The sequence below is a fragment of the Pseudophryne corroboree genome, chromosome 7, assembly GCF_028390025.1.
Source record: "Pseudophryne corroboree isolate aPseCor3 chromosome 7, aPseCor3.hap2, whole genome shotgun sequence".
Classification (NCBI taxonomy): domain Eukaryota; kingdom Metazoa; phylum Chordata; class Amphibia; order Anura; family Myobatrachidae; genus Pseudophryne; species Pseudophryne corroboree.
The window spans coordinates 229,546,087-229,570,384 of NC_086450.1; the positions used below are offsets into that span (position 1 = coordinate 229,546,087).

A 24,298-nucleotide genomic window follows, 5' to 3' on the forward strand; every position below is an offset into this window, starting at 1 on the left:
ATGGAGATTGAACGCCTGATACTAGCTCGGAAGGGCATTCCGGAGATGGTCATTCCTACCCTGATACAGGCTAGGAAAGGGGTAACATCTAAACATTACCATCGTCTTTGGAAGAAATATGTCTCTTGGTGTGAGTCCAGGGAGTTTCCTGCGGTGGAGTTTCAACTGGGACGTTTTCTCCTCTTCCTGCAAGCAGGTGTGGATATGGGCCTGAGGTTGGAATCTGTGAAGGTCCAGATTTTGGCCCTGTCCATTTTCTTCCAGAAACAATTGGCTGCCCTCCCTGAGGTTCAAACCTTTTTGAAGGGAGTTCTGCACATCCAACCTCCCTTTGTATCGCCTACGGCACCTTGGGACTTTAACGTGGTGTTGCAGTTTCTCCAGTCGGACTGGTTTGAGCCTCTACAGGAGGTTGAGGTCAAATTTCTTACATGGAAGGCTGTCACGTTGTTGGCCTTAGCTTCTGCTAAACGTTTGTCAGAATTGGGGGCTTTGTCCTGTAAAAGCCCTTACTTGATCTTCCACGAAGATAGAGCTGAGCTCTGGACACGTCAGCAGTTTCTTCCAAAGGTTGTGTCGGCAATTTCATATCAACCAACCTATTGTGGTGCCAGTGGCTACTGACTCCTCAATTTCGTCATAGTCCTTGGATGTTGTGAGGGCTTTGAAAATCTATGTGAAGAGGACTGCTCGTCACAGGAAATCGGACTCTTTGTTTGTCCTGTATGATCCCAAAAAAAATTGGGTGTCCTGCTTCAAAGCATACTATATTTCGCTGGATTAGGTTCACTATCCAGCATGCTTATTCTAAGGCAGGATTGCCGTGTCCAAAATCTGTTAAGGCCCACTCTACTCGCAAGGTGGGTTCTTCCTGGGCGGCTGTTCGGGGTGTCTCGGCGTTACAACTTTGCCAAACGGCAACTTGGTCTGGGTCGAACACGTTTGCTAAGTTCTACAAGTTCGATACTTTGGCCTCTGATGATCTGAAGTTCAGTCAATCAGTTCTACAGGAGCCTCCGCGCACTCCCTCCCGTTCTGGGAGCTTTGGTACATCCCCATGGTACTAATGTGGACCCCAGCATCCTCTAGGACGTAAGAGAAAATAGGATTTTGGTTACCTACCAGTGAATCCTTTTTTTGTAGTCCGTAGAGGATGCTGGGCGCCCGCCCAGCGCTTCGTTTTCCTGCAACCATTATCTGGTTCAGTACACCTTTGTTTAGTTATGTACTGCATTGTTACTTGGTAAGTAATGTTTCAGCAGTTGCTGTTTTTTTCAAGCTAGTTTGCTTGATGTGCCTTGTATGTGTGAGCTGGTATGAATCTCGCCACTATCTGTGTTAAATCCTTCTTTCGAAGTTTGTCCGTCTCCTCGGGCACAGTTTCTAGACGAGGTCTGGTAGGAGGGGCATAGAGGGAGGAGCCAGCCCACACTCTCAAACTCTTAAAGTGCCAATGGCTCCTGGTGGACCCGTCTATACCAAATGGTACTAATGTGGACCCCAGCATCCTCTACGGACTACGAGAAAAGGATTTACCGGTAGGTAACCTAAATCCTATTTTTACAGCTTTTATCCTTTTCTTTCCTGATCGTCTCTGATTAGTGAATCATTCAACAAAGATATCTTATTTGTATGTTCTTAGCCGAAAATATTAATGTGTAATTTTCATGTTGTTATTTTCAACAATTCTAGTAGAACAACAATGATCCCCACCATTAGCAAACTGCTGACCACCTGAATGTGATATCTCCTGCATTTAATTATGACTTCTCTCCAAAGAACCAAAGAAAGGCTCACCTAGCTTTGCCAAATAGTCAAACCTGCTGTATTACTATGTTCTATTACATACAGTCTGTAAGCTGTTAAATCACTAATAAGCATGGTCAATGTGACAGCTGGCAGCAAGTATTGCTTTATTTTGTGCGCCTGTATATAGACCTTTCCCCAAATCCTTCTCTGACCTTAAGGCAGGTGCATAGAATCACACTGGTTTTTGTGAAATTGTCCTTTAAATCACTTTCACTAGTGTTCGAAGTATTTTGGTAATATTGTCCGTGTTTATAATATATGTCAGATAGTGTTTTACACACTCCTGCAGCAAAATTGTGTTTTGGTCTCTAACCGTCGGTTCTTCCTCCTGAAATGGTTTTTTGCACGGCCGTCTTATGAAACCTAGACCCTGAATAACTGGGTGTGTGATGACCTTGCTGCCAGACCCAGCACAGCATCCTCCGGGCCCGAAGGAAGCCTGGAAGAAAGGTGTAAACAGGTAGACGTGTGCACTAACCACAAAACTGCACTTGAGATGTGTATAGTGTGTGTATTAATATCCTCGTCATCAAATCTTAATTTGGATGGCATTAACAGGCCGGAATCCTCAGCCCTAAAGTAATATATATTTTTACTAAAGCAAAGTGACTTAATAAAAATACATTAGTTGCCTTCAAGCAATAGATAGGGTGCCCACACATTAATTACAAGTTGGTTTGTAAAGGGCATTTTGTTGTTTTCACATGCTCACCTTTTATATACATTCTTCAATATTATTTTAAATGTTAGTTATTTACTATATCTAGCGGAGTGTTAAATGTTGTCTATTGTAAAGCTCAGTGGGACAGTTCAAATGGTTCCCTGTCATCCGTAGCCTTTACGCTGTAATTTGGATGTAAATCTGCATAAGGCTGCTATACATGGAGCAAGCAGAGTGTTAATATTGGTTAATTAAATCCAAGCTCAAGTCCAATCTTTTATCCCACTATTTCATATCCTTTCCTAGTACATTTTCATTAAAGTATTCCCATCCATCCATTATACCAATAGATTTACTTTCACTATATTGTTTATTCCCTTTAGAAATGTGGAGTTCATATAGCAAACTTCTCTTCCTATTAAGAATCAGAGGTTGTATAAAAACTCTCTACTTCTGCTATATTCTTGGAACTTAAGCAAAGTTAATATCTTCTTGTAAGGATCTACAGATGGTTAGCTCTTCTGATATAACAATAGAACACAGTGATTCCTGAACCTCCCAACAAATTAATGTCAAAGTAATTAATCTGCAGATGATTATTATTATGACTGATCCATATCTTGTACTAATGGAATTGGGCACAAGAAAGGCATCCTGAGGCTAATATTTTTTTTTATTTTATTTTTTGCAACTGTTACTATTCATTGTAGAGATATGGAAAGTTGGTACTCTGTAATAATCAGAAGTGGAAAATCACTATATGCAGACACTTAATTTTACTTTTTTTTAGAAGAACTGCTTTACTGCAATCATCTGATTGGACTGTATTTAAATACTGTAGACACAGGTCCTGCCCACTATAATAAAATATACATCATTCAGGGATAAGTTTCTACAGCACATGCTAATGCTACGTCCTAAGCTGCTGACAAATGACTAATGGCTGCAGGCCTTTCTCTTGTTACCATTGAGATGTCACTGCTGTCACTCTAACATTCTTACCTTCTTAATCAGTAAACATGGATTTTACTATATTCTGAGTCCTTTTTTTTTTTGTTTTGTCTATCTCTTACCTAACCAATAGCGTATTCCGCACACCAGTTGCAACCATCCTAACAGGATTCACACCATGTATACAGCATGCTTATATGCATAATATTTCAGCTTCTTAACTACTAACTGCTGTATACCTTTTTCTGTCTTTCTTGATTATATCCCAATTTGTTTTGTTGCTGTATACCCCTGTGGCACTAGGCCTCTAGATACTGCGCGTGTAACTCATCCTTCTCCCATGTACCTGCAATAGACAATTTTTGATCACCTGACCCGTTATCCTTTGACAGCTACTCTTATCTTTACCAGCATATTCTGTACTTTTGCTAGTTAGTTACTGCTGAAGTACCTCTTTAAAGTACCCTTTATTTATTTATTTTTGCATTGGGTTATTAATCTGGCAACCTGTTCCTGTGTAAAGTAACGGTGGAAGATAGATGCTCTCTGCCTAACAAGTCCCGCTCACACTATTTTTCCTGACCCTGCTAAGTTTGCCGGGCACATTAGATATTGGTCCGATATCTAATATGCCAATTCTAAAGATACTAATAGATACTTGTAAATAAAATAAACCATCAGTTGCTATGCACACTTTTATTTAATTTCACTAACCTGATTAACGTTTTTTCTTTATACTGATTAAGTTATGGCTCAATACATTTCCAATTGATGGCAAATTCATTTACAAATAGAGCATATTTGTCTACATCAGGGTTACTGTAGGACCTCAGTAGTCTCTCATCTCAGCGGAGATTAAGAGCAGAGACCTTTCAAAGAACTCCTTATCATGATATAACAAGAAGGCTGAAAGAAGTGGTCATGAAAGTATTGGCTTATGGGCTAGAAGGCACACCGGAATAGTCAAACGTTTGACCATAACGAGGTGTTTCTATGTTTTGCAGCAAGTTTCTGACCTTGCTACACTTTATTAAGGTATTGGAGTGTCTAGCCTCTTGCTTGGGTCCTATTAAAAAAAAAAAAAAACTTCTGAGTTTCTTTAAAAGCTGCTTTTAGTATGGCCAGATATTACAATCAGAACCTGTGATTATTTGTGAAGAATTGTATGGCGTGATAAGGATGTTGGCTCAATGAGTGACTGTGTATGAAAGTGTTCACTGCATTTCACTGCATGTGCCTGACTGTTTTCTTATCTGATTTCTATGTTCTGTCAGTCCCAGATACTTGTCACTAAGCCCTGTGAGACCCCATTCTAAAGATACTTGTCACTACACCCCAGAATCCCATTAAATATTTCATGTCCCTTGCTGGATACTTTATATCCCTTTACATATGCACAGCAGAAATGCTATAAGATGCTTTACTTTGAGACCTAGCCTTATAAATTAGTAGTTAGTCATTATGAACAATCTACCAACCTAACCCACTATTATATAATGTTTCTATCGTATGATAAAATCTGTAACTTAAGATATGTTGTAAGTTTTAGAGCTGAATCCCCTAATGCTCAGCGGTGCTCCTGGATTATCCTGTATTCCAGAAGATTTCCTTTTCTGCTCCATGCCATGCTTTTCCCATTCATGACTTAATATAATCTCTTTTCAGGCTGCACAAATAGTCCTGATCTCTCTATTTGAACTGAACACACCAGAGTTCACAATGTTACTGGGTGCTTTGCCAAAAACATTCCAGGATGGTGCGACCAAACTACTGCACAACCATCTCAAGAATTCCAGCAACAGCAGCATGGTGAGAGTACTACTATGTGTAAAGTGATAGATTGTGTTTCATGTGGTGTACAGGATCACATATTCTTTAACTATAAATTGCTCTGACCAGGTAAAACAAGCTGGCTGAGTAGATTAATGTGAAAAATCAATTCTAACATGCTACTGATTCTATGGGTGGCATTCAATAAACCGCAAAGCAGCCACCATAATGGGTTTAGGTAGCTATGCAGGAGGTGTTTAGCTGATTTTATGCTTGCTGCCTCTGGAGGTGCAAGCAGAAATCTGCTACCTTTATGGGTAATATGCGCACAACATGAGTTGCCAAAGATAACTTGCGTCTAATTTGATCTGCCCCTATATATGAGTATAGTAATTTAATGTAGGATTGTCCCATTGATATGTTTGTGTTGAAAGGACTAAATTTGTGATGTAGAAATTTCTCCTACATTTCTATTTTGTGAACGCATCCTCTGATAACTCCGTTGGGGGTTGGTTCACATTTGTTTTTAATGTCTCTTTCATGTTTGTCATTGTAGGGATCACCAAGCAATACCATGGGCCGTACTCCTTCCCGACACTCCAGCAGTCGCTCAAGTCCTTTAACCTCTCCAACGAACTGTTCTCATGGTGGCCTCTCCCCAAGGTAATGGGGTCTCCTAGCAAGTGTGATTGTGATGGCCTTACACTCAACCAAATTGTTTTTTTTTTCAGTTTGGTGAACGAGATTAAAGGGGGGTACTCACGGAGCGATATTCTAAGCAATCTGACTAGATTGCTTAGAATTTAAGCAGTATCGCTCCGTGTGTACCCCATACAGCGATAGCGATGCGCAGCCCCGCGCATCGCTATCGCTGGTGCTAGATTGGCCTGCCGTGCAGGTCAATCTAGCGGGTCGCTCATTTCACCCGCTGGCTGAAATGAGCGCCCCCCCGTCTCCCCCCGCACGTTCAGCACAGACCGCACTGTGCTGGGCGGCGGGAGAGATGTGTGCTGAGCGGTTCGCTCAGCACACATCTCTCGCACATCGACCCGTCTATATGGGCCTTTAGGATCAGTATAAGTAGATTTTTGTTTTTTTATAGTTACGTTTAAATGAATGTTATTTGTTTTGTTTCTGTAAAATATGGTGTATGTACCGTACGTGGCCATGTGTGCTAATGCAGTCACTTGACATTGTCTATAATTGAAGTAGACAAATACATTTTCCCAGATGCTCAACAGAAATATTGCGGCTTTTAAAAAGCTTTGCTGCAAGTGTAGTTACTGATACCAGAATAGGTATTTTGAGATTTGCTTCATATAAACATCTAATCTATAAACCTCAAATAATAGGTCTATTGACTGAAAGTACAATTTAAAGTGGAGGCTTGCAGATATCCGATCAGCATATTCTTACATGTACAGTGCAGCTGGAAAGTATTCACAGCTCTTCACTTTTTTCACATTTTGTTATGTTACAACCTTATTCCAAAATGGAATAAATTTGATTTTTTTCCCTCCAAATTCTACACACAATACCCCCATAATGACAACATGAAAGTTTTTTTTGTGATTTTTGCAAATTTATTAAAAATAAAAAACGAAGAAATCACATGTACATAAGTATTCACAGCCTTTGTCATGAAGCTCAAAATTGACTTCGGGTGCATCCTGTTTCCACTGATCATCCTTGAGATGTTCCTACAGCTTAATTGGAGTCCACCTGTGGTAAATTCAGTTGATTGGACTTGATTTGGAAAGGCACACACCTGTCTATATAAGGTCCCACACTTGACAGTGCATGTCTGAGCACAAACCAAGCATGAAGTCAAAGGAATTGTCTGTAGACCTCCGAGACAGGATTGTCTTGAGGCACAAATCTGGGGAAGGGTACAGAACAATATCTGCTGCTTTGAAGTTCCCAATGAGCACAGTGGCCTCCATCATCGATAAATGGAAGAAGTTCAGAACCACCAGAACTCCTCCTCGAGCTGGCCATCCGTCTAAACTGAGTGATCGGGAGAGAAGGGCCATAGTCAGGGAGGTGACCAAGAACCCGATGGTCACTCTGTCAGAGCTACAGCATTGCTCTGTGGAGAGAGGAGAACCTTCCAGAAGGACAACCATCTCTGCAGCAAATCCACTAATCAGGCCTGTATGGTAGAGTGGGCAGGCTGAAGCCACTCTATAGTAAAAAGCACATGGCAGCCTGCCTGGAGTTTGCCAAAATGCACATGAAGGACTCTCAGACCATGAGAAGCAAAATTCTCTAGTCTGATGAGGCAAAGATTGAACTGTTTGGTGTGAATGCCAGTCGTCATGTTTGGAGGAAACCAGGCACCACCTATCACCAGGCCAATACCATCCCTACAGTGAAGCATGGTGGTGGCAGCATAATGCTGTGGGGATACTTTTCCACTGCAGGAACTGGGAGACTAGTCAGGATAGAGGAAAAGATGAGTGCAGCAATGTACAGAGACATCCTGGATAAAAACCTGCTCCGGAGCGCTCTTGACTTCAGACTGGCACAACGGTTCATCTTTCAGCAGGACAACGACCCTAAGCACACAGCCAAAATATCAGGACAACTCTGTGAATGTCCTTGAGTGGCCCAGCCAGAGCCCAGACTTGAATCCGATTGAACATCTCTGGGGAGATCTGAAAATGGCTGTGCACCGACGCTTCCCATCCAACCTGTTGGAGCTTAAGAGGTGCTGCAAAGAAAAATGGGCGAAACTGCCCAAAGATAGGTATGTACAAAAGATAGTTATTTCCGCACTAGGTTAGTGTTCCAGACAGGACCTCAATGAGGATATTTATCTGTTACCAACAGTAACTGAAAAATACAGAATGTGTTAATCTGAAGTCGGTGGTGCTCCCAGACTCAGTAGAAAATGCATGTGAAAGAAGACTATACTAAAATTAATGTGACAAAAGATAGGTGTGCCAAGCCTGTGGCATCATATTCAAAAAGACTTGAGGCTGTAATTGCTGCCAGAGGTGCATCAACAAAGTATTGAGCAAAGGCTCAAGTACATGTGATTTCTTAGTTGTTTTATTTTTAATAAATTTGCAAAAACGCAAACTTTTTTCACGTTGTCATTATGGGGTATTGTGTGTAGAATTTTGAGGGAAAATAACAAAATGTGGAAAAAGTGAAGTGCTGTGAATACTTTCCGGGTGCACTGGATATAGAAGTCAGTGCCTCTAAGAATGCTTGGAGGTATTTTCAGTTTATTAATTAATATTTTTAGTGTATAGTTTGTTCTGGGTTATTAATTTTCTGTATCATTTTCAGGGACTAGATTATGATGTGTACAATGGTCAAATAATGAAAGACCCTTCCCTAGTTTCTTAAGCATTAGTTATTGCACTAGACTATATGTAATACTTTATATACACACAAACACATGTAAATATGCACACAAGTTTATATATACACATATATCTGTGTGTGTGTGTGTGTGTGTGTGTGTGTGTGTGTATATATATATACACAGACTCGTACATTTTATGGCTGTCATATTTTATTGATGCCTACTTTTTAATGAAAGGTATTTAAGCAGGTCTGCATTTTCTTAATTGTATTTATTTAAGATTAAAAAAAAACATAAGTAATAAAATAAATCTATACAGGGACAATCTATGTTCAGCAATACAGACTTTAGCCAAAATTAACTACTATGTCTGGTTAACTTGTCCAAGAGGTATTTATTGTGGATATCTAATAAACATACCCTAGAATAAAAGACGGGAAGGGTCACTGCTGTATTGGATATACAGTCAGGTCCATAAATATTAGGACATCGACACAATTCTCATATTTTCGGCTCTATACACCACCACAATGGATTTGAAATGAAACAAACAAGATGTGCTTTAACTGCAGACTTTCCGCTTTAATTTGAGGGTATTTACATCCAAATCAGGTGAACAGTGTAGGAATAACAATGGTTTCTGTATGTGCCCCCCACTTTTTAAGGGACCAAAAGTAATGGGACAAACTAAATCCTAAATCAAACTTTCACTTTTTAATACTTTGTTGCAAATCTTTTACAGTCAATTACAGCCTGAAATTTGGAAAGCATAGACATCACCAGACGCTGGGTTTCATCCCTGGTTATGCTCTGCCAGGCCTCTACTGCAAATGTCTTCAGTTCATGCTTGTTCTTGGGGCATTTTACCTTCAGTTTTGTCTTCATCAAGTGAAATGTATGCTCAATCGGATTCAGGTCAGGTGATTGACTTGGCCATTGCATAACATTCCACTTATTTGCCTTAAAAAACTCTTTGGTTGCTTTCGCAGTATGCTTCGGGTTATTGTCCATCTGCACTGTGAAGCACCGTCCAATGAGTTCTGAAGCATTTGACGGAGTATGAGCAGATAATATTGCCCGAAACACTTCAGAATTCATCCTGCTTCTTTTGTCAGCAGTCACATTATCAATAAATACAAGGGAACCAGTTCCATTGGCAGCCATACATGCCCACGCCATGACACTACCACCACCATGCTTCACTGATGAGGTGGTATGTTTTGGATCATGAGCAGTTCCTTTCCTTCTCCATACTCTTCTCTTCCCATCACTCTGGTACAAGTTGATCTTTGTCTCATCTGTCCATAGGATGTTGTTCCAGAACTGTAAAGGCTTTTTTAGATGTTGTTTGGCAAACTCTAGACTGGTCTTTCTGTTTTTGTGGCTCACCAATGATTTACATCTTGTGGTGAACCCTCTATATTCACTCTTGTGAAGTCTTCTCTTGATTGTTGACTTTGACACATATGCACCTACCACCTGGAGTGTGTTCTTGATCTGGGCAACTGTTGTGAAGGGGTTTTTCTTCACCAGGGAAATAATTCTTCTGTCATCCACCACGGTTGTTTTCCGTGGTCTTCCGGGTCTTTTGGTGTTGCTGAGCTTTCCGGTGCATTCTTTCTTTTTAAGAATGTTCCAAACAGTTGATTTGGTCGCACCTAATGTTTTTGCTATCTCTCTGATGGGTTTGTTTTGATTTTTCAGCCTAATGATGGCTTGCTCTTTGGATCTCATATTGAGCGTCAACAGCAACAGTTTCCAAATGCAAATGTCACACCTGGAAACTACTACAGACCTTTTACCTGCTTAATTGATGATGAAATATTGAGGGAATAGCCCACTCCTGTCCATGAAATGGTCTTTGAGTCGATTGTCCCATTACTTTTGGTCCCTTAAAAAGTGGGAGGTACATATAGAAACCGTTGTAAGTCCTACACCGTTCACCTGATTTGGATGTAAATACATCTTGTTTGTTTCATTTCAAATCCATTGTGGTGGTGTATAGAGCCCAAAATATGAGAATTGTCAATGTCCCAATATTTATGGACCTGACTGTAGCTCAACACACTTCGCCAGCACCCCTAAACCACAGAGCACACCCATAGAAGATGCTAAAACGTTGTCTCAAAGCTTGACCATTTAGGACATGTACAGTCACTTCTCCCTCCAAATATGCATAGTCTAGCAGGAGTGAGGTTTTTTTTTCTTTGGGGTATAAAGACCTAGAGTTAATTGTTGTGATCACCGCTGGGGTGAGCTGGCCGGCACTGTGACAGCCAAAGGCAGGGGATCTCCAATAGTCGCACGCCGCTGGGATCGGTTTAGGGCAGCTTGCTTAGCATCATCAATATGGAAGTGCAATGGTTTAAAGATTTTAAGCAACCTGCTTTAGCCATGGTTTCTTTGGCGCATCATGTGCTTTTTCCATCCATCCGGGCGTGTGTTCTTTATCCACTGGTATGTAATTCTTTTAGGCTTAATTCTGCAGACATGTCCGAACCACTTTAAACGCTTTCTTTTAATAATAGGATTCAATTGTTTGTTGGTCTTGGCATAGTTTTCGGATGTTTTCGTTACTCTAGTGGTCTTAGTTTTTCTTGTAGTATGTTTCATAAGCATCTCATTTGGGAATGTTCCAGCCTTGTTAGGTCGTTTTTAAGAATTGTCTATGATTCTTCATTTTTGTGGCAATGGAAATGTCCAGTTGGTTTCAGTGGCCTTTTTTCAGGGATGCTAAGGCAGCTGTGGTACAACCTATATTACTTGTGATGTCTCTTATACAAGCAATCTGCTTACCATTGATAGTTGAACCCAGGTATTTAAAGGTATCTACTTATTCAATGATGTTTCCATCTAGGTTTAGCTGCACAGGTGTAGTTCCACTAAAAATGTCCTTTTTTTCACCACATTTATTTGTAAGCCGAGCTTTGCTGCATTTGTGTGGAGCTTATTTAGTATGTTTGGGACACCCTGCATGTTTTCGGCTAGGAATACGATATCATCGGCTTAGAATAGATCTGTACGGGCTGTATGTTTGCCAGGAACTGTGCTCATTTAGTTTTATAAAAAAAATTCTGATAATCCAGTCCATAGCTGGGTTGGGGGTTAGGGTCTGGTTGCGCTCCAAGGGGGATTTTGGCGGCAGGGAGGGGGGGTTAGGGTTAGGCATACCCCAGAGATGTTTAGGTTTATACTGCAGGGATGTGGGGTTAGGTATAGACACCACCGGGGAGGGTTAGGGTTACATTCCCCTGTCGGGATTCTGAACATCGGGATACCATAGTCTGTATTCTGAAGACTGGCATCCTGAACGCTGGCAAATCGAATCCAACCCATCCTGTCAGCTTCCAGCCTGTTTTGTATTAATTCTGTTATACTTTAACACATTTTCGTGACAGTTAGATGCCTGTATGCCTTTTATTGTGTCAATTAGTCCTTTGTTTGGAAATAAATATACAGGTCAGTATATATTGACACAAACGCCTATGTACTTTGCAGATTGCATGCAGAATGTGTGTACAACACAAGATAACATAGTATTTGTTTATATAAGTCAGGCCCTATTAAAAGCAGTTTCTGTCTGGTTTGGGGATTGTAAATACTGCTTGGGCTGTGTAAAAATGTGACCAGCATGGAGTCACACTTTCATAGTCTTAAACTTTGTAGTACAGTAGGCAGCTTGTAAGTTGGTATTAAAGTCTCAGAGTTAATAGCAGAAACTCCACCTGTCATAAGGCGAGCTCAGGCAGGACCGGAACCTCCCGTGGAGCAGAATAATATAGTTTACATGTAGCGGTGAGGTCAAAGGGTAATACATAGCACAGATGGGGCATAGGGTTACACAGGGTACAGCATAATACATAGCACAGAGGGGACACAGGGTAAGTCATGTCAAAGTTGTGCACCAGGTAACAGGGAAAGGGGGTGGTGGGCACAAGGTTATTGATGTAACAGGAGGCACAGGGTAACACACGGCAGGCACAGGCTACTACATTGAACAGGGGGGCACTTGGTAACACATTGCACAGGGCAATTCTTAGTACAGGGGAGAGCATGGTAGCAGATTAGGGCACAGGGTAAAACATGGCACAGGGGGGCACAGAAACACAGCTCAGGGTAATACATGGCACAAGGGAGCACAGAGTAACACATAGCACAATGTAACAGATGACTTAGTAAGCACAGGGTAAATAAATGGCACAAGAGGCACCGGCTATTACATAGCACAAGAGGCACAGGTTAACAGATGGCACAGGGTCGTACATAGCACACAGTAACACATCACAAAGCTGAGCAAAGGGTATCACATGGCACAGGGTAAAGCATACAATGGGGTGGGGGTGGGGCACAAGGTAACACATGGCAAAGGGGGGGCACTGCCACGGGCCTGTACACAGAGAGATGATGGGAAAGACAGTCACAGTACCTGGTGGTAGGCTGTTGGTTGACCCCATGCAGGAGTACTGTGAGGTCTAGGAGCACACACCACCTGCCACGGGCTTGCGGCAGGACTTTAGCTGTTCAGTCCTCGGCTGCTGGGTCCTACTCCCCCCACTGACAGTGGCGCTGGGCTGTTCACAGGCTCCAGCACACACAGGAAGAGCCACAGCTGGGACATCAGAGAACAGGTAAGGCGGCTCCCTGTTTGTAGGGAGCTACACACATTGCAGCTGTTACCACTGGGGGCCAGGTTGTCTCCGCACTCCCACTAGTTCATCTGTGGCAAAAGCCTTCAAATTGTATGTAGCGGCCATTGCGCTGGGTCAGGATCAAATGGGGGAGGTAGCCTTTCCCTGTTGGCCCCTCCCCCATCCCTTGTTGTGTTCCCTCCTGCAGGTATCCTGTCACTGGGCATACTCCTCTGAAAACAAAAGGTATGAGTCCCAAGGCGCAATCAGTCCCTTATGCTGCCTGTTGCAAATAGAACCACCAAATCAAAACTATAAGCAATAGGAAATCACAGGTCTGGAGCTCAGGTAAGTCTCTAACACAGGTCAGATAACTCTGAAACAAATGTCAAGTGGAAAAGTTCTTCCTTTGTCCAAAAAACACTTTTGTAGTGACATACGTCTCTCCAAATTTCTTCATGCATAAGGTCCTTATGAGACGTGTTACTGTTGGTGAAATGACATGCAAACATCATAGTATAATCTGCTAAACAGAATTATCTCCAAATGTAGTATAATGGACTTCCTTCCAAACACGACACAGCATCAGGATAGAGGAGGGTGAACACCAGTGATGGAAATGATAAATATGTAGTGCCACATCCAAAATGAAGAAATGGGATCCCCATCACCATTGGTCATCTGCTTACAATACACTCTCTCGGTGTGCAGCATGTACTGTGTTCTTTCCCACACGTATATGTAACTTTTTTTTTAGTGTGCAACACACATGGGGAACAATACCTTACAACACCAGCCACAAAAAGATAGCAGGCACCAAACAGTACAAAATTGATGGAACCCGGGATAGGAGTGTACTTAATGTGAAGTGCCAATAATGGAATGTTGTTGGGTATGTGTGTAGGCAAAATGTGATATCCAAGTTCCATCTTACAATATAGAAACCAGAAAATGCATTAAAATACCTACATTATGCAGGAATATAAAATTCGGTATAAGATTCCAGCGGTTGGGAATTTTGTGGTTTCTATATTGTAAGATGCAACTTTGATATAGGGTACTATTTGTATTACCTTTTTACGTATATATTTTTATGGGCGGTCTTCAGTTTGCCGGCTGTCAGGATCCCGGCGCACAGTATACCGGCGCAAGAATCCCGACAGCCGGCACCCTTTATGGGTGGTCTTCAGTTTGCCGGCTGTTGGGATCCCGGCGCCGGAATCCCGACAGCCAGCATACCGACACCTTTTCTCCCTCTTGGGGGTCCACAACCCCACTGGAGGGAGAATAGATAGCATAACGCGCGTACCGCGCCACCGGGCCCGCAGCGTGGCGAGCGCAGTGAGCCCGCAAGGGGCTCATTTGCGCTCACCCAGTTGTCGGTATGCTGGCCGCCGGGAGCCTGGTTGCCGGCATACCCTATTACACCCTATTTTTATATTCATGGACATTAGACATATTTTATAGGTTGTTTTTTTTGGGGGGGTCTTTTATACATACAGTATACAGTATCTGTCTCTAACTACCCGCTCAAAGAGTACTAATGTATTCTCCATATTTCATTTTGCCGGGAAAGTGGTCACAGCGGTCATTATGACTCTGCGGTCCAGCGTGGGTATACGATGCGGTCCACAGGTTCCTGTGCCCACTGCGGAACATCGCTAAAAGTGACTGACTTCCACAGGGGGGTTTCTCCAGCTAGGCTGTTGTGTACTAGATGCTGCGCTTCACTTTAATGCGCCGCTGTGGTCCACGAGCCATTTCCGGTACTCCTCTTAGCTTTTGGTTGTAAGCATTCAATGCAGGAGGATTGCTGCTTCTTAGCATACTTCCAGAAGTGGCTGAAGTGCAGAATATCCAGATTAAAGGTATTTATCAGTTACTCACATTAAGGACTACTTTGCACTACTATCAAGGATTCCATCAATATTGTACTGTTTGGTGCCTGCTATCTTTTTGTGGCTGGTGTTGTAAGGTATTGTTCCCCATGTGTATTTGTTGTTATGGACTTTTTGGTCCTAATAAATTGTTATATTTTATCTACATGAATTGTGTTGAACTCTGGAGAGAGTTACAAATCCGGAAAGGAATGAAAATGCTACATGCTGCACACCAAGAAAGTGTATTGTAAGCGCAGATGACCGACGGGGTTCTTTTTTCTGCATTTTTAGTGTGACATTACATATTTATTATTTCTTTTACGTCCTAGACCTAGAGGATCCTGGGGTCCACAGTAGTACCGTGGGGGTATAGACGGGTCCACTAGGAGCCATTGGCACTTTAAGTGTTTGAGAGCGTGGGCTGGCTCCTCCCTCTATGCCCCTCCTACCAGACTCCGTTTAGAAAATGTGCCCGGAGGAGACGATCACAGCTAGGGGAGCTCCATAGGAGTTCTTTTAGTTTATTATTTTTAATAGAGTTTAGGCACAGGGAGGCTGCTGGCAACAGCCTCCCTGCTTTGAGGGACTAAGGGGGGGGGGGGGAGTAGTGTCCGCCCTGCGGGGTCTGAGCCACTATCTCTGCTGACAGGATACTGAGCTCCTGAGGGGAACGAACATTCCCCGCCACAGGGGATCGCTCACCCTAGCAGCATGCCGCCACCCCCTTACAGAGCCAGAAGATCGGTGGCGAGTTAGTTACCGACTTCCCTGACAAGCAGGGAGCAGGTGTGAAGATGGCGGCAACAAAGTATGGAGCGCAGTACTAACTGCGCTCTGGGGCTCAGCGGTACATGGTGCGGCGCTGCGAGGGGCGCCCTGAGCCAGCACCTACACCCTACACTGACCACCAAGCCTGTCGGGGTCCCAGGATCGCTGCCAGCACAATTCCTCAGGCCAGTATAATCTTCAGAAGAGCGGGAAGACAGAGCCATGAAGGGGGGCGGAACTTCTCAGAGCGGACCCAGCAGCGTTCAGCGCCATTTTCCTGCCTGCAGAAGCGCTGTCAGTGAGAGCTGTCCCTCCAAATCAACTCCAGCTATTTTATACGGTACCGGGGGTTGTAGAAGGAAGGGGAGGCTGTTTATCTGTACTGTGCAACCTTTTAAAGTGCACAGTAAGCGCTGGATAAGGGTTTCCCTGTATCCTGAAGCGCTGTGTGTGGGTTGGCTCCAATCTCTGTGTCTCTCTTGCCATTATTAGGGGTGAAACTCTGTCTGCCCCTTCCCTGTGTGTGTGTGGAGTGTTTGTGGTCTCCATTAAGCTATGTCCAGGGACTCTGTGTCATATGCTGCAGAGGATATGTCCTCTCAGGATGATCTCATTCCATGTAATCAGGATTGCACTGTGTTAGCGCAGGTCCCAGCAAGGGAGCCTGAGTGGTTAGTCTCTATTAGAAGTATGATTTCAAGGTTTTCTACTAGAGTTGCCCAAAATGAATCTGCAACTCAGGTTTTACAGAACTCTATGGCAGTTTGGTCCGGTTCTGTTACCTCAGGGCCCCCTAATGTATGCTCCCAAAAATGTGCTACCGGATATGATTCTGATGCGGCAGACGCTGATGGGGATGTGCTGCGGAGGCGGTATCTCTTGCGAAAGGGGTGCAGTTGATGATAGAGGCCATTAGAGATGTGTTGAATATTGCTGATACAACACCTGAGCAGGTTGAGGAGGCTTACTTCACTGACAATAAGAAAGCTAACCTTCCCTGTGTCTAAGGAATTAAATGCTATATTTGAGAGAGCCTGGGAAAGCCCAGAGAAAAATTTTCAGATCCCTAGAAAGGTTTTGGTTACTTTCCCTTTCCCTGAGGAGGGTAGGAAAAAATGGGAAAACCCACCTATAGTTGACGCGTCTGTATCCAGACTCTCAAAAAAGGTGGTTTTACCTGTCCCCGCATCTACCGCGTTAAAAGAACTGGCTAATCGCAAAATTGACACTACGCTCAAATCTACGGCTTCAGGGGCGATACTACGTCCTACTATTGCCTGTGCATGGATTTCCAAAGCTATAGTAAAGTGGTCAGGCACTTTACTTGAGGATTTAGATACAATGGATAAAAGTGATGTTTAATTGTTTTTACGTAACATTCAGGATTCTGCAGGATTTATGGTGGAATCCATGAAAGACCTGGGTTCAGTGGCTGCAGGGATATCTTCCATGTCTCTCTCAGCTCGTCGAGTACTTTGGCTGCGCCAGTTGTCTGGCGACGTGGAATCCAGGAGAGGTGTGGAGACCCTACCCTACACAAGTCAGGCTCTATTTTGGGAAGTGTTGGTTGCGTGGATTTCCACGGCTACAGCGGGTAAGTCATCTTTTCTTCCCTCAGTTGCACCTGCTACGAAGAAACCTTTTTCTTCAGCTACATCACAGTCCTTTCTTGTTTTAGCAGCCCGAAAGGCCAAGCCGTCCATCACCTTCTTTAGAGGAGGTCGGCCAAAATCCAAGAAACTTGCTGCGGTGGGTTCCTAGGAACAGAAGCCTGCTTCAGGTGTGCCAAAGTCCTCAGCATGACGGTGGACAGCGCGGCCTGTGGGGGCGAGACTCAGGCAATTCAGCCACGTCTGGGTGTCGTCCGGCCTGGATCCCTGGGTGCAAGATATTGTGTCCCAGGGATACAGGCTGGAGTTTCAAGATCTCCCTCCTCACCGATTCTTCAAATCAGGCTTGCCAGCTTCGCTGGCGTACTGGGCTATCCTACAGGAAGCCATCCAGAAGTTGGTGGACAGGTCATTGTACCAGTTCCACCCCATTTGCAAAACAAAGGTTACTATTCGACACTTTTCGTGGTACCGAAAGCGGATGGTTCGGTCAGGCCCATTTTGAACTTTAAATCACTAAACCCCTTTCTGAGGGAGTTCAAATTCAAAATGGAGTCTATGAGGGCGGTGATATCAGGTCTGGAGGAGGGGGAATTCCTGGTATCCCTGGATATCAAGGATGCGTACCTCCACATTCGGATTTGGCCGCCGCATCAAGCTTTTCTCTGATTCGCACTGTTAGTCATTTTCAGTTCCAGGCCCTGCCTTTCGGCCTGTCCACAGCACCGAGGGTATTCACCTAGGTGATGGCGGAGATGATCATTCTCCTCCGCAGACAGGGGGTGAACATAATTCCGTATCTGGACGATCTGCTGATAAAGGCATCGTCCAAGGAAAAGCTGTTACAATCCATTGTTCTCATGACACACCTACTCAGGGACCACGGTTGGATCCTGAATCTTCGAACATCACATTTGGAGCCGACCAGGAGGTTGTCCTTTCTGGGAATGATCCTCGACACGGAAGTGCAGAGGGTGTTTCTCCCGGAGGAAAAAGCGTTGGTGATACAAGCAATGGTCCGGGATGTCCTGAAGCCAGCCCGGGTATCGGTTCATCAGTGCCTTCGACTTCTGGAGAAGATGGTGGCCTCTTACGATTCTCTGCAGTACGGGAAGTTTCATGAACGACCCTTCCAACTGGATCTCCTGGACAAGTGGCCGGGATCTCATCTGCACATGCACCAGAGAATACATCTGTCGCCAAAGGCCAGGATTTCACACCTCTGGTGGCTACAATTGCCTCACCTTCTGGAGGGCCACAGGTTCGGGATTCAGGACTGGATCCTTCTAACAACAGATGCAAGTCTCCGGGGCTGGCGCGCACTCACTCAAGGGGAGACCTTCCAAGGAAGGTGGTCAAGTCTGGAAGCCGGACTACCAATAAACATTCTGGAACTAAGAGCCGTCTACAACGGTCTTCTCCGAGCGGCTCATCTTCTGTGAGATCGAGCCATTCAAGTGCAGTCGGACAATGTAACGACAGTGGCTTACATAAACCGACAGGGCGGAACGAAGAGATGAGCTGCAATGTCAGAGGTAACAAGAATCATCCTCTGGGCAGAAAAACACGCGTTGGCGCTGTCAGCAATCTTCATTCCGGGAGTTGACAACTGAGAAGCGGACTTCCTCAGCAGACACGATCTCCATCCAGGAGAGTGAGGACTCCATCCGGAGGTGTTCACGGAGGTGACAGATCTTTGGGGTGTACCTCAAATAAACATGATAGCCTCTCGTCTCAACAAGAAGCTTCGGCGGTATTCCAGGTTCCAGGTCGAGGGACCCGCAAGTCGTGGCGGTGGACGCCCTAGTGACTCCATGGGTGTTCCAGTCAGTGTACGTGTTTCCTCCACTTCCACTCATCCCAAGAGTTCTAAAACTCATAAGGAGAACAAGAGTTCAGGCATTCCTCATTGCTCCGGACTGGCCAAGAAGGGCTTTGTATACGGATCTACTGCTAGAAGAGCCAAGGCCTCTTCCTCTTCGGGAGGACCTGCTGCAGCAAGGGCCGTTCGCTTATCAAGACTTACCGCGGCTACGTTTGACGGCATGGAGGTCGAACGCCAGATATTATCTCGGAAGGGCATTCCGAACAAGGTTATTCCTACCCTGATACAGGCTAGGAAAGGAGTAACGTCTAGACATTACCATCTTATATGCAAAAAATATGTATCTTGGTGTGAGTTCAAGCAGTTTCCTACGGTGGAGTTTCAACTGGGATGGTTTCTCCTCTTCCTGCAAGCAGGTGTGCATATGGGCCTGAGGTTGGGATCCGTAAAGGTCCAGATTTCGTCCCTATCTATTTTCTTCCAGAAACAGTTGGCTTCCCTCCCGGAGTTTCAGACCTTTTAAAATGTGTTTTGCGCATCCAGCCTCCCTTTGTGCTGCCTACAGCACCGTGGGATCTTAACGTGGTGCTGCATTTAATCCAATCGGATTGGTTCGAGCCTCTACACAAGATTGAGGTCAAGTTTCTCACATGGAAGGCTGTCACTTTGTTGGCCTTAGCTTCTGCTAGATGTGTGTCGGAGCTGGGGGCTTTGTCCTTGTAAGAGTCCCTACTTGATATTCCATGAAGATAGAGCTGAGCTCCGGACATGTTAACAGTTCCTTCCGTAGGTTGTGTCGGCATTTCATATCAACCAACCTATTGTGGTGCCAGTTGCTACTGTTTCCTCAATTTCATCAAAGTCCTTGGATGTGGTAAGGGCTCTAAAAATCTATGCGAAGAGGACAGCTCGTCACAGGAAATCGGACTCTCTGTTTGTCCTGTATGATCCCAAGAAACTTGGGTGTCCTGCTTCTAAGCAGACAATATCTCGCTGAATCAGGTTCACTATCCAGCATGCGTATTCTACGGCAGGATTGCCGTGTCCTACGTCTGTTAAGGTCCTCTCTACTCGTAAGGTGGGTTCTTCCTGGGCGGCTGCCCGTGGTGTCTCTGCTTTACAGCTTTGCCGAGCGGCTACTTGGTCTGGGTCGAACACTTTTGCAAAATTCTACAAGTTCGATACTTTGGCCTCTGAGGACCTGAAATTTGGTCAATCAGTTCTGCAGGAGCCTCTGCGCTCTCCCTCCCGTTCTGGGTGCTTTGGTACATCCCCATGGTACTAATGTAGACCTCAGCATCCTCTAGGACATAAGAGAAAATAGGATTTTAATTACCTACCGATAAATCCTTTTCTCGTAGTCCGTAGAGGATGCTGGGCGCCCGCCCAGCGTTTTGTGATCCTGCAGTGGTTGCTTAGTTCAGTACTGCTAAGTTCTTGGTTAAATACTGTTTTGTTACTTGGTAAATAATATTGTTCAGCCGTTGATGATGTTTCAAGCTATTTAGCTTGGTTTGCCTTGTATGTGTGAGCTGGTGTGAATCTCGCCACTATCTGTGTAAAATCCTTCTCTCGAAGTTGTCCGTCTCCTCGGGCACAGTTTCTAGAATGAGTCTGGTAGGAGGAGCATAAAGGGAGGAGCCAGCCCACACTCTCAAACCCTTAATGTGCCAATGGCTCCTAGTGGACCCATCTATACCCCATGGTACTAATGTGGACCCCAGCATCCTCTACGGACTACGAGAAAAGGATTTACCGGTAGGTAATTAAAATCCTATTTTCCATCACTGGTTTTTATCCTCCCTTACCCTGATGCAGTGTGGTATTTGGAAGGGAGTCCATTTATACTACTTATTTGGAGATAGTTCTGTTTAGCAGATTACACTACATCTCATCTCACAAGTATCTTGTGTATGAAGAAATGTGGAGAGACCTACAGCATTTCACAACAAAAGTGTCTTTGGACTGAGGAAGAACATACCATACGTGGAAGTGACACTCTTCTTTCTTCAACCACTGTGTGGACATTGAAAAAGAGGTATTCATATCAATGCAACTCTTCCACTTGACATTTGTTTGATCTGTTTTAAAGATTTACCTGAGTGTCAGACCTGGTTTTATGGTTTTTCATACTCCTCCCTCCATAAGATGATGGGCGGACAATTTGCATTTTACCTGCCTTAGCACCTGTCTCCCTGTACGCCTCACTCTCTCTGGTCAGGATATCCATTCAGCTCCTTCCTCTCCCTGTTGGGGTTGGTTTGTTGATCGCTATTTGCCCATTTTTACTTGCATTGAATGTTCTGTGTGAATGCAAATTTAAATGTTTAGGAATACTTAGTTTTTCTACACTGTCTTTCTGTTTATAAGTGTATATGAGTTCTTTGTTTAGTCTCTAACTTTATTGTTTTCTTTCCATCTGTGTGGACTACTGCGTGATTATTGCATTAAATTTTGAACGTCAATTTTTTTTATTGGCATTCACACTTGCATCACTTTTATGCATAGCCCTACATATTTTTTTATTTTTGGTGTGCTTACTTTCAGTGCTCTACCCCTTTATAGCCCATCACTGTTTTGGCAACTTTTGTACGTGGGGGCATTCTTGGAATTTAACATGTCTACCCAAGGGCAAGGCACCCCAGGAGTGGTGGTGCTCTTTTGTTGCTCAGCTGTAGGAACTGTCCTGAAGTGCTTTCCCCTCAGTCTCTGGACACGATGTGTCCGATATTACACAACTACACAGCAAAAGGTCCCTTAAGCAACAGCTTTCAACCAGGAACCGGCATGGGCTTCTGCTATCTCACAGGTAATGTTGTAGTTAATAAATCAACCCACAGGCCTACTCCCCTGCTAGTCTGTCTACAGATCTGGGTCAGGTCCCCAGTTTTCTACCTGCTCAGGGAGTTGTAGAACCACCATGGGTCCAGTTGTTCTCTCAGTCGGTGCAGGGTTTGGCGCACATGTCGGCAACTCTCCAACAGATGCTGTGCAAAGACCACCTGCCAGGTGGAACAGGTCTACACCACTGGTTATGACTCAGACCCAGATGTTTCATCGAATCATGAGGATAATTTCTCCATTACCTCTTATATCGAAGCCTCTATTCTGGAGGATTCCTCTCCACAGGTGGATGTGGAGGCCCAGATCAAGGCAGTTAGGTTTGCTTTTTTACTCAAGGACTCTGACCATAAGTCAGATGCCCCTTTTTTAGCAGAATGTGCATGCTGAATTTCCTTCTTCTGCTCAGCTTGAAGACCTCCTAGCAGAGGCATGGGCTCATCCTAGCAAGCATTTTCTACTCTCTAAGCGCATTGCTTCTTTTTATCCGTTCCCAGCTGCGGATAGGGTCAAATGGGAGTATCTTCCTTAAATGTACACCATCCTTATCCCTAACATGGCTTGTCTTATAGACCTGACAGATCAGAAGCTTGAGAACTCCCTTAAGGCAATTTACTCTTAAGGTCCATACACACTGGGCGTTTTTGCCCATCGTGTATGTACAGCGATCATCGCTGGGCTGAAAAGCGCTCAGTGCATACACACTGAGCGCTTTTCCCTGCTGCCCAGCGATGTCAGCGGGGGTGAGCGGCTTTCCATAGCAAGACGCTATGGAAAGCTGCTCACACTGCCGTTCATCTACTAATAATACCAGTAGATGAACGGCGGCCGCCAGCGATGGAGCGTGCCTCAGCGCTCACCGCTCATTGTTTGGACATACTTACTGGGTCACCAAAATTGAGCTGCTTTCAGCTCAAAATCGCACAGTGTGTATGTGCCTTTATGCGGCTGCTATTGTTCTCCCAGTCCTGGTATCAGATTGGGTGGCTAAGGCCATCGGATATTGGGCATATATTCCTTAGAAGACTGTCTCTGTTGTGGTATCTACAGAATAGAGTATATATATCTATCTAGCACAACCAAGCAAGCAGCGGCACTCAGAGTCTTGTAGAAAAAAGCGTGTATTTTTAAACATCACTTCAAACAATCCAACCTTTTTGGGGCTGCAGCACCCCTTTGTCAAGGTGAGTAACAAAGGGGCGCTGCAGCCCCGAAACATTGGATTGTTTGAAGTGATGTATTAAAATACACGCTTTTCTCTTACGTCCTAGAGGATACTGGAATTCCATTTAGTACCATGGGGTATAGACGAGTCCACTAGGATCCATGGGCACTTTAATAGTTTAATAGTGTGGGTTCTCCCTCTATGCCCTTCCTACCAGACTCAGTTTTGAAAATGTGCCCGGAGGAGCCAGTCGCAGCTATGGGAGCTACTAGGAGTTTTATTAGTTTTGTTGTTTTTTAGAGTAAATTAGGTTACAGATAGGCTGCTGGCAATAGCCTTCCTGCTTCGTGGGACTTGGGGGGGGTGAGTAGTAACCAATGGTGCCCCGCTGACAGGACACTGAGCTCCTGAGGGTGCTGATCGCAAGCCCACGAGGCGACTGCTCACTCCCGCAGCACGGCCGCCGCCCCCTAACAGAGCCAGAAGAAAAAAAAGAGTGAATGGCGGCACAACGGTGGTAGCGCAGTGTAGGCGCTTTGAGGGGTGTACTGAGACAGCGCGGATCACCCTACACTGGTCAAGCAGCTAACGGGCTAATCCCGCTGTTAGCAACAAAATCCTCAGGCCAGTATAATACATTACAGTGGGCGGGACTTCTCCTCAGAGCGGATCCAGCACTCACCAGCGCCATTTTCTCCCTGCAGATCATAGGAACAGGACGCTGACAGGGAGCGCTTCCTTCCACATAACTCCAGCATACCTCTGACAGGGGGAGGGAGTGTGATTATAGTACTGATTACCCTATTAAGGTTAATTAGTCAGCGCCAAGCTTTTATCATAATAACTGCCTACTGGGGCGCTGTGTGCCTGGCTCCTTATACTCTGTGACTCTCAAGGTACTCTGGGAGAAACTGTGTATGACATTTTCCTGTGTGTGTGTATATCTCACGTTATCATGTCTAAAGACTCTGTGTCCTGTGCTGCAGAGTGTTTATCTTTTCCTGAAGAGTCTATTCCAGTTACTCAGGACTGCAATGTACTTTCCCAGCATTCTGAATCAGAACCCCCATGGGT

General features: G+C 44.5%; 1 protein-coding gene across 34 annotated transcripts in view; it reads left to right on the forward strand.

Annotated features, from left to right (window-relative positions):
• The window catches only part of CLASP1 (cytoplasmic linker associated protein 1), a 773,091-nt gene that overhangs the window by 593,135 nt on the left and 155,658 nt on the right, over window positions 1–24,298 (forward strand). For 18 of the 34 annotated variants that reach the window (XM_063933995.1, XM_063933998.1, XM_063934002.1 and 15 more), the window contains 3 exons: window positions 2,177–2,269; window positions 5,087–5,230; window positions 5,748–5,854. In XM_063933995.1, the coding sequence (XP_063790065.1) occupies window positions 2,177–2,269; window positions 5,087–5,230; window positions 5,748–5,854 (344 nt within the window). The remainder of the gene's footprint in view (window positions 1–2,176; window positions 2,270–5,086; window positions 5,231–5,747; window positions 5,855–24,298) is intronic. The other 16 variants (XM_063934003.1, XM_063934004.1, XM_063934008.1 and 13 more) reach the window with 1 other exon arrangement.